Below are 18285 nucleotides of genomic sequence, written 5' to 3' on the forward strand. Positions count from 1 at the left end.
AATACAGACCAGATAAAAAAGCAAAATTAAGTAAAAATCACAAGTGTTCATTCTTAATATTAAAAGCAAAGGCAAGAAAAGGCATGTCATGCATACTTCATGAAAAAAATTCATCAGTTGTCCTTTTGTCCTTCAATAAAACATTGTAGTAAAGGCATCATACTATGAAAACTAATTAGGCAAAAGAAAGACAGTTTGATTTTCTGAAAATCTGTTATACTAAAAACAATTAAAAACATTAAGAGTCATCCTACTACAGTGTTTTTACATTCCTGCTTACCATGGAACGGATTTTTAGAGGGTCCTTTTTGGCACCATCAGATTGATACCTTAAAAACAGAATAGAACAAGTTTGAGTTTGCAAATGACTTCATCAGAATAATAAATTAAATTCCTATCTTGTGTTTTCATATGGTTCTACATTGAACCTCATCTCAAATGGTACAGCCTGTTTGATCCACAACACTACAGAAAAGGCAATGCAACTGTCAGATGTCTAGCATAAACTATTTGAAATACAGGCACTGAGGGAATTTTAATATTTGCTTGCTCGAGCTTACTTCTAGGGTAATTTTCTTTTACAGACAAAAAGACTATTATAAAATAAAAATAATATATTTTTCTTTATATTTAAATGATCCCCTCCTAAATATTTGCCAAGATATATCAATATCTAAGAAATCATAAAGGAAAAAGAGAATTTTAAAAAGCTAATTCAGTGAATTAATTTCTACTTAAATGCTTTCAATTATAAAAACAAACACTTCTAATAAACTCTTTACAATGTCATTAAAAATACTCACGCAAAATCGCCTCCTAAAGTACAGATAAGCTGAGCACCAAAAACACTCCATAAGGACAAACCTCCACATTCCCAGGTCACCATCACAACACAGCTATCAGGTGACCATCTGATTAGTTTAACGGGTCCTGTTTTATTCCAAATATCTGTTTAAAAGTAGACAACAAAGTAAGTGAAAACAGTGAAAGTCCGTCAACTGGTTTCACTGTAAAAGTATAAACAAAAATATATGGAAGTAAATATTTGATTTTTCAATTAACTGATGCATTTATCAAACTGACTATCTTAAAGTGAATAAGTAGCAAACAAAAAATAGTGTCTTTCCAATGCATGCTTGGTTTCATAAGAAACTAATAATACAGGAAAACATGCCAGAAGTACACTGCTATAAGACAACCACAGAACCACAATTCTAATAAAATAATTTTTCAGACAATAGAGGCACTTAACACAACTGTAAAACTTATTTATGGATTTGTTTTTTAACTGAAAACCAATAGACACACACATTTTCAGTTGAGGATGCAATTTACCTACTTCATATGCTTCTTACTCTCAAGCATAGAATACTACATGAAAAAATACACTGCAGTGCAGGAAGAAAGCTGCACTACTCAGTATTTTTTCTGTACTCTGTATATCAGTCACTTCAAATTAATTCACAGTTCTATTATACTCATTATCAGTTTTGGCAATAACCTTTAATTTCCTGAGGTTATTGAAAATTAATTTCAAGACTAAGAATTAGTTAAAAACCCCACAAAAACAAAAACCACCCACCCGAACCCTCACATACACAAAACACATCCAAAAGTTAATTAAAAAGCAAGCCGCTAAAAGTGCAAAGACACAAGACTTAATTACTATAAACAGACAGGAGTAAATACTATTCACATCAGTGATTATGCAAACAAACAGAGGTTAACTAGCCAATGATAAAAAATAGAGAATACCCTAAAAGCAGCTGGAAAATTCTAGCAATAAAAGTAGCTCACCAGGATATTGTTTTGGTGTCAGTTCCAATTTATGAGAAAACTGCATGGCGCCAGTGGTGGTATCTATTGTATAAACCTGCACAGAGCCACTGGAAGACATTACACATGCTTTAGACTACGGACCATTTGGATTTCTTACCAGTTTCAAGAGGCTAAGAAAAGATGCTATTTCTCTCACCAGTAACAAATTTATCTAGAACAGAGATGTTGAATCAAATTATAGTCAAAGAACTTTGTGAAACAAATTTCTAAGATGTTTTCCAGAAGGCATCAGAGGACCCAAACCACCAGCCCTAGAATAATTCATGTACTGAAAAGACTTCATTCTCCTAAGATACATATGTACATACAGTCCACATATATTTATGGCTTCCAACTGCCAGACAACCCATGAGGGAACGCAGTAGTTACTCAGTGCCAAAGTTTCATCAGGGATGTACTAAGGCATACTATGATCAGTTAATCAAAGTAACTATTCCTGTTTCTGAGAAAACACCAACACACTGTATTGTTACTACAAATAAGAATACTGGTTCTTAAGAGGACAGATGAAAAATAAAACAGATTTTTAAAAATTTTATAAAACAAAACCTAAGCAAAATACAATCAAAGAAAATAAAAGGCTGCACTCCAAGGTCAGCTTAAGCAGTATTACACAGGGGGGACCTGAAGGAGCAGTATGCAAAATACCACAACTAAAAGCACTTCTGCAAGATTTAATTTACAAATATTCACAGTTATTCTAGCAGGCAATATTTTTCTTGACCAAATCATAATTGCACAGAGCATCTTCTCAGTTGAGTGCCAAGTGCTGATTCTTGTCCAATATTACTATGACTAACTACTTAAAACTCACTTTATAATCCTGCTTTGAGATTAGCTGGGATTGTATCACTTTCCAATCCTTGCTACTGGTCAAGCCATCTTTCAATTTTTTTTCCCCAGACGTGAACAGCAAACATGAATCTCAATTGTAGTTCAACCAAGCAACCATTTCTTTCCACCTCTCTCCTGACTCCTTGACAGCACATTATGTTATCTCCAGGCAGACTGATTATTTTCATCTTTACAGTTCTTGCAACCCAACTTAGTAAGAAGTAACTACTAATTCAGATTTATAATGAAACAATCTCCCCCTGCTCTGAACCAGCCTTAAAAAACTTACTTGGCACATCCAAACGCCATTAGCCTGTATTTGTTATTCACTGCCACACAAGTTCCATCAACTACATCTTGTGCCCAAACACCATGGAGCTGCTGTAGAGAAAGGAATTCAGAAGATTTTTTGTTAAACAGTGCTTTTATTAATAGCAGTCAGCTTCTATCCATGTCCACCATATTACACATCTGCCAGTTGACCTTTATGATCTCAACATTTCTATTCATGTCGAGACCAAATGACATGGCTCAAACAAATAAAATCCAGTAAATGCAAAACAGGTTTCATTCTTCTTAATATAAATTAGAGAGAGATAACAGTATGTAAGAAAAACTTATTAATAACAAAATAAGTCAATACCTGTAAGGCAAAAAAGTTCCTAACACTGTCTAGGGAAAAAAAAAATGGTAGATGGTACTAAGAATGAAGAAAGAAAGAAAAACATAAAAGTAAGTTTCCATCTGCAACAGCTGAGATCACAAGTGTTTTAAGTGGGTAAAGGAATCTGATATAGATCTATTCTTTTCAGTATTCTGTAGCTAAAACACAGATATTTAACAACAAAATGTAATAGTTTTTAGGCTGAATTACAGGTGAGAAAACTTAGAAAAGATTCCTGTAAAAGAAATTCTGAAGTATGCTTGTCACTATGAGAAAGAGACAGACTTGATAAGAACTAAGTCCTAGACATAGTACTTAGGAGATACCACTTCCTGTCATCCCACTTGTAACTTCTAACAGGAAGGCTGTTGGTCTAACACAATAAGACACAGTCTGTAATGACAATTTCAATGAATAAATGGAAGTTATTATCAATTATGGCCTCCCAGTGGTACCAACTCTATAAAAATCTAGCTCAAATTATGCTACAAAATGCAGCCTTGTTCTTATGTCATCTCTTAAGCAGATGTTAAATTTTAGTTTCTTTGTAAGCTGAACAGAATGTAAAGTAAAAAGCCGACTGAAATGCAGAAACCAAGGAAAACACATTTATTGTGCATGGTAGAAATGCTAAAGGAAACATACCTCAGCAGTGAATCTACTTGACATCGGTGTAATGAAACCAACTCTGCCATCATTAAAAACAACAGCAAAGCCATCAAGCGTGGCACAGTATTCCATATCTCTGATGTAAACATCTTCAAATCCCATAAGTGAACCTGCTGAGAAAGTATGAGCAATTTAAAAATAAGTGAACACAGAAATATTGCAAACTAACAGACATTTCAGATATTTACTTATTACTTCAATGAGAAAACCTGATTTAAACAGGCTATTTCATTCCCATTTACAAATGGCAAAATTTTCCCATCTCTGCTTAAGAACAGAGAAAATATTTTATGTCAGATGGTATGTCACTAAGAGGTAACTGTTATAACCAATAGAATCCCTAAAACCTACCTCGGGAAGACTGCAGATCTACAGAAAATGGAACTGTACATAGGTTGATGGCCTTCCTCCCATTGGTCATCCCATCCCAGTGAATGAGATGGAGAAATCCATCAGCAGTAGCCACAAGTAGATCTTCTAACATGGACTGCAAACTAATAAAAGATATTTGTTAATCCCTAAAAACACTTCATATCAAATCAATGTCACAGAAGTATCAATTAATATCATGAACACTGTATTACTGCCTCTTGTACCAGCAACTGCATTGTAAAGTTACAAACATTTACCAGGCTGACAAAATATGGTATAGACCTCAACTTCTCTCCAGCAATCACTGTTCATGAACAGGTCTGTACTGTTAGAGTAATTGCTTAACTGGGATACTAACTGCTGGAGATCTTTTCAATACTTTTGACTAACCATAAGACATTGCTGACAACAATCAATTATTCATCTATCCCAGAAAACTAACAATACTGCCTAGGCTGTAAATAATTCCCAATACATTTTAATCTGTGGTTGGAATGAACTGGTGAAGGAGAAATAAGACTCCTTCTAAATCCTTTCTTAAACATTTCCAAACTCCTGACAACTACTGCTAATCTACTTGCATACAAAAAAGCTTTTTCCAGTATATACTGCATGTCTTCCAACAGCCATTTTGTCCTAAGGAGCCTCTTCCCAAACTTCACTTTGTTACTTTCCCCCTCCTCCAACGCTATGAAGTTTCAGCAACTTTTCATGCATACTTATTTATCATGTTCAAAATTTCTTTATAGGACAGGCCATCACCACAAAAAAGCAAGAGGTAAAGAAAAAGGACAAATGTGGACCCTCTGCAGGCGTCTGGAGAAATGCTGAAATCCTGCATACAGTTTTTCTCTAACTGACCAATGCCTCCATGAAATCTCTAATACACACTTGGAGCTGAAGGACAAACTCATTTATAGTAATACACAGTAATACTGAGCATACTATATACTTCTGTATGCTGGAAATATCAGTATTGCCAAGCACAGAAAGAATTCTTAAACAGCAATTCACTTTTTCACCTCCTCAGACTTACTAGCTGCTAATAATAACTTACTAATACTAGTCATTAGTATTAATAAGCGTAAAAACTTACTAGAAGCCTTTTCTTCCATCCAGTTTTCCCTTCACTTTTTAAAAAGCATTGATACATATGGAAAAATTCTCAAGACCCAATTAATGAGCATACCTTGTGATAGAGGCTTGCAAGTCCAGCACTTTCTTCATTTCTAGATTTAATGAAGGAGCACATTGCTCTTCCTTATAATGTGGGGTTCCCTTCAGGTGCGGGCTTCCTCTAAAATACAAGAGAAATGTTTTAATTGAAACAGGTTGTCCTTCAAAAGACTCAAGAGTTACGGACTTACATTCCTGTGGTCTTTTTTTCCCCATATTTATATGTGTGTGTGTATATATGTATACACCCACACCCCCACAAGCAGCACTGAATATCTAGGATGTAAGTCTGATGCTAAAAGTTTAGTCTAATACATAGACAAAATAAGACAATGAATAGAGAATGAACATTACAATAGCTGTGTGGCCTGCCTTAATACTCCTAAAATAAGGGATATGTATCAGTGAAAAATCTGATTTAATAAATTGTTACTCAACTATTTACAGTAATTAAATTCCTGAATTCTTAAGTATCTCCAATTTATTATTTTTCAAGATGCATTACAGACTTCAAAATTACAGACTCCAAAATGTTTAGGTTTCTTCCATTCTTTTTGCCAGATCAATGTTTATAATATAAATTCAGTATGCATAATACAAGTAGACATCTATCACAGTATTTCATAGGAATATTTCTCCCTGAGGCAAATTAACTAGTTTTTAACCTAAGACCTACTAAGAAGAGCTGACTGAACACTGATTCCATCCCTTTAAACAAACCATTACAAAGTATCAACTTCTAGATGTAGAAAGCATCTTATTTTTGTCTTCCTCATTTTAAATTTCACATTCCATTGATTATGTCACAATATCATTATACATTACTATACAGCATTAAAGTATTCCTTATTTATCTGTGTTATCAGACATGCCATGTGCTTTTTAAACTTTTTTTTTAATGAAAACTGACCTACAGTCCTAAGTATCATGTCATTCAGCTTATTTATCTAATGAGCATTATGCTAGTAAGCAAAGCAAACTATGAATGCAGCAGGCATTGCAGACAAGAAGAATTAGTATAATTAGAATTTGTAGTAACTTCAACAGTCAGAAACAATAGAGAAGCACAGAGATTCATGTAATCTTTATCTGTATTTTAATTGACAGAACATTTATTTTAATTTACATCAGGGTAGCAAGTGTAACTGCCTAAGACATGGCAGAAACCAAAGCAGATGGAGCTTTAGAGAAGTTTGACAGCACAAGGATGCATCAATCTCTTTCCTGTCTTGTTTATCTCAGTAGATATCACGTTCCTTAATTCATTACCATTTTATAGCAATGCCATATTCATATCTGTTATTCTTCGATGGGCACTATACCTTTCCTTGTGTAGCAAGGACAAAGATATATGCCGGCTAAGGTAAGACCAAGGTAACTTTTGTCAATGTGGATTTAGCAGATGGAAGTAGTATCATTTTTCCAGAACAAAACTATGGTGGCTGTGAAGAATTACATTGAAAAATGAGAAAAAAATATTTTAAGGTTAGTTAATCTACCAGCAAAAGATTTGCAACTTGTATAAATTTTAATAATTAGAATGTTTGGTTTGCATTTTGAACAAAAATTAATTGTAAAAGGCAGCTGTCTTAGGAAAGATCTAGGCCTTCATGTAAGCTAGCTGTCATGCACTGACAGGAACCCTGAAAAAAGCAGTCATTTCTTTTTTTAATAATACTAGCATGGTGGGGTTGTTGGGGTATTTTTTAAAATGTACAAAACCCCAGGTGTTTGGAGATAGGCTTTTCAAAACATGTGAACATACAGTTCCAGAGAGTATACTTCCAAACTAGATGAAATTACTCTGGTTTATCAACAATCAGTGGTACAACTGAATTGTGCAAGCAAGTGACTAAAACTGCGATGAAAGGGTTGAGTAATGCAGAAATGTTGCTGTTAGGTAGGAATAAGACACAACTTAACATGTCTGTTTTAACTGACTGAAGTACATAACCAAGAGTAAACTCAAGGTTTCTACACAGCACAAACTACAAAGCCAGAATGGTAACAACATGGTTTAAAAGACATGTTTTCCAGGAAGAAAAATTTCAAGTCTCCACGTAGGCTGGCTTTCTTTCCCTTCAACACCTTTGATAAAAAAATAACTTGCAAGAATATTTGAATATTTTCAGTTTCACAAGCTAGTTTTAGTGAATTGGTCACCATCTGTGGTACCTTATCTTTTCCACTGGGGCACTATCATTCCTGTCCCAAAAAGGCTTCTTTTATCCACCTTGCAAAAGGACAATCCACACAGATTTGAGGTACATCACCTTGACTGAAATTCCAAAAATGCCACTATTTCAACTCATTGCCTGTGATTTTGTCTAATTTATCAATTCAAAAAGAAACCCCTATTATGGGTGCAAAGGAGGTGCTACCAAAAGTACACCGTGTTCATACAGTCCACATCTGCATGAGTCAGCCTTACTGGCTGAGCTCCTTTGACCTTTAAACGAAGAATGCACACAGATGACTGAAGCAGGAAAGAATGTTTGGTCTGGGTTGCCACATCAGCATCTGCTATGGCTACAGCCAAACTTGAAGTTTTGCACAAGAATTGAGAGGAATACATTCCAGCGACTGACCGGCTGCATGTTAAATCAAATATAATCATTGCTATTTGCATAGCATCTGTTAATGTAACAAAGCCTGTGAGTAAATCTCTTAAAACTCAGAACTGAGGAAAATCTGCAACCCAAGAAAAACTGAAACATGGAAAGATTAGGGATGCGGTTTTTAAAAGCCCCAACACACCAAACTTTAAAGCATCCTAAATTCAAAAAAGAGGCAGCACCATGCAAAAGCAGAGTCAGACAGCCTCTTCTGGTAGGAAGAATTTCTTGAAGTTTGTTATCTGAAATGGTGGGAAGTCCAGGGAGGAAACAGGACACCGGCCAGCTAATTTTTCTAGGTGCACAATACTACATTTATGGCCTCCACTAACTGCACAGAAGTTAAGTCATACAACATGATGAACAGACAAATTTGTCACTGCTACCAAAAGTATCTAAGAAATACTTAAGAAGTTAATTATAGCAGAATCTGAAAGCCTGTAATTAGGGAGTTTCTTTATAATTGCAATTAAGATAAACAACACATATTATATTTAAGTCTGTTCTAGTACTTTAAAATAATGTCCACTGCTTTCTGCTTAGTAATGGAGAATTCTAGCTTGGAGACAGAATTAGCATTAAATTCATATTTAAGTTTCCAGTGTACTATTTGGGGTAATCATAGTAATATAGTTGGCAGATATTGTTGGATAATAGTTTAGAAAAATTCAGAAATGCTCTCACAGTAAAAAAATACAGTACTTCAAAAAAATACTGTGGCTAATGGTAAACAATGTATTACTTAAAAAACCAACCAAACAACAAACAAGGCAGTAGCATCCATTCTCACTAGCTAAACCATGCAAGTAATGAGAAGCAATGGAGACATTTCACTGAAAAAAATAACAAAGACTGCAGACACTTAAAAATTATTTCTAGAACAATTGTTTGATACAAACAAGGTAAAATATTTTTATACTACTTTTGGGCTATGATCTTCTTAGCTGTTCCTGATAAAATTACTTCTTCAGTAGTACTTAGAGTGGGAAGGAAGGGACAAGAAGAAGATTAAAAATCATGATGCTTCAGCTATTAATTGCAATATTTATATAACAAAAGCAGGGCAATGTTTCTAAAACAATTTACATCACCAACAAGTTATTCTTCTTGAAGTCAAGAAGGAAAAAAACTGACAACTGCCATTATCTTGGCATTAGCACAATTACACAATTTTTCCTAACCATTTTACAATGGTTCATGTGAACAGTTCAGTTAATGTTCACACTGAAAAGCTGAGGACTTCATTTTTGTATACCTGATTCAAAAAGCCTGTATCATCACCTGTGAGATTTGGTTTTCATGCATCTAGCATCTTTTCACTCCTTAAACCTGCATCTCTCCACCACACACTGCAGGCAGCCACCAGTTGAGGATTAAATACATCTGACTGGATGCAGAGATGTATTCATACAGATTGGCAACAGCTGCACCAACAAAATTAAAGTGAGTTTATGGTAACAACTATGAAGAATAAGTGCTTAGAAAAGTAGTTCTTAGTATAGCCTTTACAACACAATTAGGTAGTAGCACATTTCTGCAGTTAAAGAAACAGCTAGCTAGCATATTGATCAACTATACATATAAAAAGGCTAAATGGTTTACTAAATGATTATTTCAGTTGCAAAGATTTCTTGACAACAGTTACAGAACCACAAAATCACTGGGTTGGAAGAGACCTTTAAGGTCATTGAATCCAATCCATGCCCTAACTAAACCATGGCATTGAGTGCCACATCTTTTTTTCAACGCATCCAGGAATGGCGACTCCACCACCTCCCTGGGCAGACCATTCCAGTACTTTATCACTCTTTCTGTAAAAAAAGTTTTTCCTGATATCCAACCTGTGTTTCCCTTTAATTAAAAGGTTAAAACATCTTGAACCACCATCAAGAGTTTGCAAGTGCCATAATGGTTAATAAAAGTTCCATACGGTTCCAATGGTTAATAAAAGTGCCATAATGGTTAATAAAAGTTCTTCAGCTAATCTAGTTTGAAAATATATTTTTCAAACAATCCTAAAATCTTACAGGGAAAACCACAATGGTAAAGTTCAGCAGAAGCTTAATGCTGAGCACAAATTACCTACTAAGTTAATTCACCGTACACCTCATTTATTACCCTTCCAGAGTTTGAAGTTCAAAACCTTTGTACATAGTAATCTTCAGTCATTGAATCAGGAAGAAAATGTTTACTGATGAGGTAATTTATGGCACCTATAAACCATCAGGCTATAGAAAAGTAGATAGATAGCTTTTAAAAATGCCAGAAAGATAAGACATGAATAGAGTAACCAGGTATATAAGCAACAATACAGCTTTGAAAACCATCATATGAACTAGTTTCTTCAAAAATTCATACTGGTTAGATAACAACTGATTTTCAAAGCATTTTCAGAGACTTAATAACCTACACCACTGAGGTCTTATTCTAAATTTACACAACATCCTTATCATTCCCCAAATGCAGGCTCCACTTGAGGATATGAAGAAACCTGACAAAAAAGACTCTCCAATTACCACATTTAGTTAATTAGCCATGTAAAATTTTTAGATTTTGTCTTTTTTGAAAAGCAAAAATATCCTCAGCACTAAGTCACACATGCTCTTCAAGCAAAAAAACTTCAGTTACTCTCCTTGGCAAACCTCTAAACAGAAACAACAACCAGATCAGTATAGAGAAGCCTCTGATGGTGTTACTCACCTCTTTACCATCAAGCATAAGAATAGCTATACAAATTCATTTGGAAAATCCTCAAAAAGTTTCCACTGTACCTTGCTGCAGCTTACAAAGCTGAAAATTTGCTTTTATGCACTGTCACTTTCCTTAAGCAATCGAAGGCAGAGATATATTTTATTTTAAAATGCTACAATCTTACCTTACATACATTATTTTTCATGTTTTGTCTTGTAGTTACTTTAGGAATTGGGTGGTAAAACCAGACCGAACTAATTGAAGCAGGACTTTGTACTTGTGCTCACTGTAGGAAAATATCCCAGAATGTGGGCTAATGGCCAATACTGATTCTCTTCCAAATCTGCTCTGAACTGTAGCAAAGCATTCAAGAGCTGGAATAAAACTGCAGGGTACTCTGGCACAATTTTAATAAACTAAACGCCATACAATTACTGTTTTCTTCCCCCTGTTTTTAGTCTCACAAATTAAGCAGGATACTGTAAGTTTTCATTAAGCATGAATGACAGTTCACTCCAAGAACAGACTGGCAATTCCTAGCCAAATATCAACAGTGCCAGAAAAATTTTCTTTGACAGAAAAACTACATTCCTAAAATATCACAATATGACAAAAAAACCCCCATAGATTCCAGCAAGAAAAATGAAAAGTTTCCTTTTTTATATATAAATATTCATATGTTGCACTTACAGCATGAGCATTTGTTTCATCATAGAAGTCTAGTAATAGGTTTTTACATATAATATGCATAATACTGAACAAGTTAGTTGCCTAACTCTTACCATACCTACATGAGTAGATTTCATATAGATTAAATCTCTAAAGGTATAAAATAGTGTTTAAGAAGCATTTCCCACTAAACCTTCTTTCAGTATTTAACATGTTCTACATTTCGTAAGAGCTATGTCCTCAGTTACTAATACAACAAGCTTCAACAGATTTGTGGGCTCCAGCAACAAATTTTAATTTTGGATTTTAGTACTTCCATTAAAACACTGCATTTCAGAATATAAAGACCATTACAACTGGATGATATGAAAAGGAGACAATCATGTGAAATGTGCATTTTTAAACAGGAAATCAATTTTCCTAGGCTCTGATTCCATCTGGTTTAATACAAACAATAGCAGGGTGCAAGAGAAGATCACTCAACCTTACTTTCCAAAATCTCTCTATTTCATAATACTGAAAGATAAGGAAAAGCAAAGACTCTGACATTCAAACAGGATGGCATCTTAGCCTCAATTCACACTTTAGCTCTCTTACTAAACGTGTGCTGATTAGATTGAGAAAAAAAGAGAGACTTGGCCCTGAAAAAAAATCATGCTGCGATTAGATATGCTAGAATGCATCATGAGCTACAAACAGCCCAAGTATTTCTGTCGCTTCTCATACAGTTTTGTTTCGCTTTCCACATTGAAGCATTTGTTTGAGCTGGACCAATAAAAAACTTTCATAAGTGCAATTACAGTTTACAAAACAGCTGCATGCTAGAATAGCAGTTAACATACCAGATACAGGCAAGCTCTTCTGGTCCGTGTTGCTCAAAGGCTACATATAGTAACAATTCTGTATAAAAGTAACTATCAATTGGAGGAACATTTTCTCCACAAACATCCCTCTCCCGGACAACTGAGGAGCAATTTTGACTTTCAGCAAGTCATTTGATCCTTTTCTTCAAATCAAAGCTAAACCATTATCAAGCAAATTTTAAAGCAGTTATTTAAAATATACCAATACCACATGAAGTTACTTTACTTCAGCGTCCCAATCCAATCTTGAAGACTGCAAAAAACTACTGAAGTCAAGAAATTATCTACCATATACCTAGTACCTGCTTTTCTGACTACCCACTTTTTCTTCATTTATGGTAAAATATGCACAGTTTGTTTAAATGAGAGCTAAGCTGACAAAAGGATCTAAACACAACCATTCTCAGTATTTTCACCTGCATGTTAACAAACCTAGCTGCAATTTCAATTTCAGGATACTGAATAAACTAGGAAATTTTGCACTAGACCAGTATTGTGGAGCAGCTGAGGATTTTACTGGTGTGTATTCCCAGCACATGACCATCTTGTTATATTGATATGCACAGCTTAAGAAATCTGTTCAAGAAGAAGTTGTATTAGGAGGGTTTCCCTTTCTCATTGTAGCCATGACATTGAAGTTTTGTATTTCTGCCAGAACTGGCCACTATTATTTAAAGAAAGGCTACTAAAGAACAGGCTTCATTCTACTTACAAAAAGTTAGTAGATATGGGCACTTAATAAACATCAACAATTAGTAATAATAAAGTAAAACATGACTGAACATTCATCTCAGTTTTTACTAACTAGTTTCCAGCAGATGTCACTTCGCTAATGCAAGGACTTCCTCATACTTTTTCCAAAAGTCATCGCCCTCTCTCTCACTTTGCCCAGCATAGGTAAATAACCACACAAGACAGAGCTGGAAGAGTTCTAATTAATATCACCATGACTGCAAAAATGTTCCAAGCAAATGCTTTACCATGAATCATAAGATTTATACAAGTATCACTGAACAGTCACTTCATGCTTTTCAACTTCCAGTGTAGCTACTCAGTACTACTGCAAAGTCACCATTTTCTAATACCAGCCTTTTATCAAATGCCAACTTGCAAAATAAGCTACTAGAATCCAGGGCAGGGGACAGGGAGAGTTAAAAAAGGAAGATAGGTAGGTTTAGTTTCCCCATCAGGTCAACAACCCGACTTCACTTAAGGCACAGCTGCATAATCACTGCTGCCAACACAGAGGAAGGAGCCAAGAACACACTGTTACAGGGGGAGAAAACAGTAAGATGTCCCCTTTCAAGCATGAGGCAAGTCACATACAAGGCCTTTCACTGATCTGTAATGGCTTCAGAGTGAAGAAAACTAACTTGGTATTGTTCAGCCCAGCAGAAGTGAAATCCGACCATTTCAATGAAATAATGCCTTTGGAAAATGAATATATGCCAAAAGAAAGATAAAAGTTTCAATTCTAGCTTTTGGTCTCATTTGTCAGTTTGTTCATTTTAGATTGGAGGGTTTTTGTTTGATTAACCTCTGCCAAGTATTTGCTCTACAATGTAAATTAGTGAGACTGCCTACGGGCAGCACAGTGTATCTGCACCTGCAAAAGAAGTTCATTCCATTTTAATAACTTAAAGAATCATTTGACATTAATCACAGGAGGCACAATTCACCCACAAATACCTGTGTTTCTTTTGATCTAATGTAATCAGAACAGTAGTAATTTTATTTAGGTTTTCAAAATTGAGGGCTAAGTATAGACAAGCTAGTCATCCCAGGGAATTCAGTGAGATCATTCATCTTCTTAAAGGTAAGTACACACAATAGTCTTAGGAGACTGTGAGCAACCTATTACAAACACACAAACACCTTGTCCTACTCTATGGAATTTGCATTATAATCCTTTTTGGGCTATACAAATGTATTTTAAAACCCTGATTGTTCAACACACAACTAACAACTAAAACATGCATTTTCAAGTCAACAATTCATATCAATTAATAAACTTTTATAGAAGTTTTATATAAGTTTACAAAGTTAGACTGGTTAGTCACTGATGGCTTAATAGGTATTTTCAAGCCTTCCTACAAGTGATATTCTAAGCAAACTTGACAAAGCTTATTTTTCAACTTTTATTTTGTGTTTTATATATATTTCCATAAGTTTTCAGATTTTGCCAATTAAAACTCCCCCAAACTTTTCAAAAAGAACAAGAAAAACTCACAATAAACTGCTGCTTAGTTTTCTGCATTATGTAATGTACAGACAAGGATCTACTATCCCTTTATTTATTTGGACAAGTTGCAGAAGCAGGCTGTCTGCCTCTTCCCCTGATGACAGTAAGCCACATGTGAAGAGTCAGTTTGAAAACTGCTATTCAGTTCTCCAGTGAGGCAAGTAAAGTAATATAACTTGTCTACATTAGTCTTAAGTTTCTAGAAAAAAGAAAAGTAAATTGCAACAATAAATTCCAGTTAATTCCAGAGCTTTGAGGGCTATTTCACAGGTCAAAAGATGGATTATAGCCATAACGGACAAAAAATTTTCTAGTCAATAAAGCAAAATTCAGTTTTAAATCATTTACTACCTGCTAAGTAATTTCTTCCTACACATATTTGTGAAAGAAGACAGATTTTGAATTTAAATATTTTTGAAAAATCCCTTTATTTTCTTTTAATGTTCATGGTTTAACAGTTACACTGAAAAGAAAAAGAACTCAAAATATCTTCCTCTTACATGACGTCTTAGGTAATCCAATACTCCTCAGAGATGACCATGTGGAGAGATCCATGATTCAACTTTAACTCTTTTTATGAATGTGAAAAAAACATAAACTGACTAGTACTATCATAATGATGAAGATATATAGAGAGATATATTAAAAAAAAAGAAAAAAGTTTCTAGCCAATTAGAAATCAAGAGTGTGCTATTATGTGCATGGACAAATTCAATCCAACCCATGACTACAGATTCTGCCTATCTAAACACACAGACACGTACACATATACTCCTTGAAGTTTTAATTTGTCCTGGGCATTTCCCAATTTCGTAAAATCCAAAATCAACTAATCCAAAATCAGCCACAAACACACCCAAAATACAGTCGCAATTTAAATGTGTAAGATGTATTCTGTCATTCACAATAAGGAAAATAAGATGATGCCGACAACATAACCATTCTTACTAAAAAGTATCCATTTGCTTTCAAAAATACTGGGATTTTATTCCCCATTTCTTTTAAAAAACCCTCTAAGTTATGAAAACATCGGGGACAGGATCTATTTTTGAATTGTACCTTAACAGTTCCTAAGACGTGATTTTTTCAACTGAGTTATTCAAAAGGCATCATTAAATCTTGTTGTAGATCATGAACACAACAGACTACCTCAAATTATAAAATTAGACTTTACCTGCTATTAAGGCTTTTGAGAGCTTGTAAGAAGGACCTAAGGAATCACACCAGCACACAGCAATCTACTTGAACTGACTCTAACTGACTCTACCCTACACTGACTCTAACTCATAGGAATGATGGTTCATATACTCATCAATGTTAAAACATACTCTGTAATGAAGTATCTTTTGTCATAAAAACTGCTTAGAAGTTGTCTAGTCATATTTTTTCACACTGTGAGGATCCAAAGTTTAAAATACTTACTTAGGATATATTGGCTCATAAAGATACTTGTCTCTTGCTGATGGGATTTCAAAAAATAAGATGTATCCATTTGCAGTCTGAAAGAGAAATACTGGTAAGATAAATATCTAGTCTCAGCATGAGTAAAATCTGCTAATCTTATGTGATTTCTATGTATGTCTCATATATTGAACTCAAATATACATTAATTCAGACATTTAAAATACTGTGTGTTTATATTAATTCCAGATAAAATCCATACCCACCCTTAAAGTCAAGTGAATCGAAAAACGGAGAAACAATCCTGTTTATGCACCAGTCCATCAGAAATTTTCCTCCAACTCATACAAACCTATAAAACCTGACAACTATGTCAGATACGTAGAAATATCTGAGTATTTCTAAATAATTCCTATCAACCACATGAATTAACGTAGAAAACAAAGTAGAAGGTGGGAAGTACCTGAATAAACTCTCCAAGTGTTTGAACACAAACGGACACTACTGAATGCAAAGAGTTTAGTACTGCCTCTCAGTGTTGGTCATCCAGGTAACTACCACAAATCCTCACATCACTTATCTTTAGCTACCACAAAACCTGTAAAAATTCAGTCCCGAGCCATGTTCTGTTATTCTGGAAGAATGACTTCATACTATGTACAGGGAACAAATACAAATCAATAATGTTATGTGTTCAAAGCAGTGTCATTTGTTTACAGCATGAATTTATTTTCTGGGCAAATTGGTAAATGCATTTTGGTTAAATAGCATTTCCATCCAATTATTTTAATATGGGCTGGGCATGTATCCAAAGCACTGGAGAAAAAAAGCACTGAAATGAACGGTTTCACATTTCTTTGCAAGATTGGTTTCCTTTTCTTTGAATAAAGCAACACTCTTGTTAGCTTAGTGTATCATTTCATAGATGATATTCACATTTCAGTCAAACACTTCGCTTTAGAAAATTTGTGTTTTGGCTTTGAATTCCAAGAAACACTGTTATTCTCATTCAAAGCGAGTATCTTTTTCAAGCAAGAATAAAACCTGAATAATAATGGTGAGCTTGAGACAGGGTGATAATAAATGGAAGCCTTTCTGTGTGCTGTAATATCATGTTCAGGTATTATGTGGTAAAGAACCGTCTTCATTTCTAACATCTTTACAGGTTCATTCCATTACATCATTAAATATTTAACCCCTAAGTTACCTTATCCTGGAAAGAAGAGTAAAACAATACTGTGAAGTATCTTTATACTGATAATAAGGTACAAAGGGCCTTACTGAACACTATTCAAAGCACAAAGTTGCTATTGTTACAGGTTCATTTCTAAATAGAGACTCAAATTCCATGAAGAGGGGGATGAAGTGTAGAAGCATTCAAGCACAGACTTCTGGCAAATTGATCATATTCATTTAAAGAGGTTGCATTGCTTTAAAAACATTTGAGTGAAACTTACTAAGTAACCATTACTGTCATCCATTCCCTGATCATTCTAATCTTTGACAGTCCGAAGTACAAACACTGAGAATCTTGCCAGGGATTTCATAACATGGTTTCTTGCTACCATGTTTAATAAAGCTCTGCCTTAGCTATGGGAATGCACGCTGAAGAGCAGTCTGTATTGAAGGACTGCCTGTAACGTGGGAAGGACCAAAATGCCTCCTACACTTCTCCATAATGAAGCATGTTGACCCAATTCCTAAGTTTGATTTACTACTAGGATTAGCTACCTGGATGTATGTACTAATCTAAACAAGAAAAAGTATTTCCCAGTAACACTGGAAAAATCACAAAGGCAGCAATATGAAAAAAGAGACCACAAAATATAAGGGGTAAAAATAAGATCTGTCTAGGAAATGTGCCAACAGTTTAACAACAGAAGATACTAGTGGAAAAAGAAGTTAGAATTTGTAGGGGATGGTGACACTGAAAATTGCTTAAGCTTGTTTAACTGCATACCTTTACAGTTACTTGAGGTACGTTATAAAGCTTGATATACTGGCCCAAAGTCTTCCTGCAGTACAAATAATATCTACCTCAAAGCATATGCAGTTAAGTGATGTGTTTTCATAAAGACATTTTGAATATTTGGGCTGTCAGAAACAAAAAACATGGTGTATCACTGGTATGGTGAACATAAAATTCAGACTACATTCCATATGATGATGTCATTTAAAAAAAAAAAGGAAAAAAAAAAAGTACCACTTCATTAATAAGTACGTACTAAGCCTTATCTTCACCTTCTTAAA

The 18285-nt window shown here is 34.6% G+C and overlaps 1 protein-coding gene across 6 annotated transcripts in view; it reads right to left on the reverse strand.

The window, feature by feature from the left end:
- The window catches only part of RIC1 (RIC1 homolog, RAB6A GEF complex partner 1), a 47063-nt gene that overhangs the window by 16541 nt on the left and 12237 nt on the right, over positions 1–18285 (reverse strand). For 3 of the 6 annotated variants that reach the window (XM_071425068.1, XM_071425072.1, XM_071425074.1), the window contains exons 3-10: positions 16057–16133; positions 5568–5675; positions 4358–4500; positions 3983–4119; positions 2963–3054; positions 1798–1886; positions 804–948; positions 281–329 (exon numbers count right to left, since the gene is read on the reverse strand). In XM_071425068.1, coding sequence (XP_071281169.1) covers positions 281–329; positions 804–948; positions 1798–1886; positions 2963–3054; positions 3983–4119; positions 4358–4500; positions 5568–5675; positions 16057–16133 — 840 coding nt within the window. Of the gene's footprint in view, positions 1–280; positions 330–803; positions 949–1797; positions 1887–2962; positions 3055–3982; positions 4120–4357; positions 4501–5567; positions 5676–11044; positions 11169–16056; positions 16134–18285 lie in introns of those variants that run through there. The other 3 variants (XM_071425069.1, XM_071425070.1, XM_071425073.1) reach the window with 3 other exon arrangements.

This window comes from Agelaius tricolor, unplaced genomic scaffold (assembly GCF_023055355.1).
Source record: "Agelaius tricolor isolate 1412-34295 unplaced genomic scaffold, bAgeTri1.0.p SCAF_4, whole genome shotgun sequence".
Classification (NCBI taxonomy): domain Eukaryota; kingdom Metazoa; phylum Chordata; class Aves; order Passeriformes; family Icteridae; genus Agelaius; species Agelaius tricolor.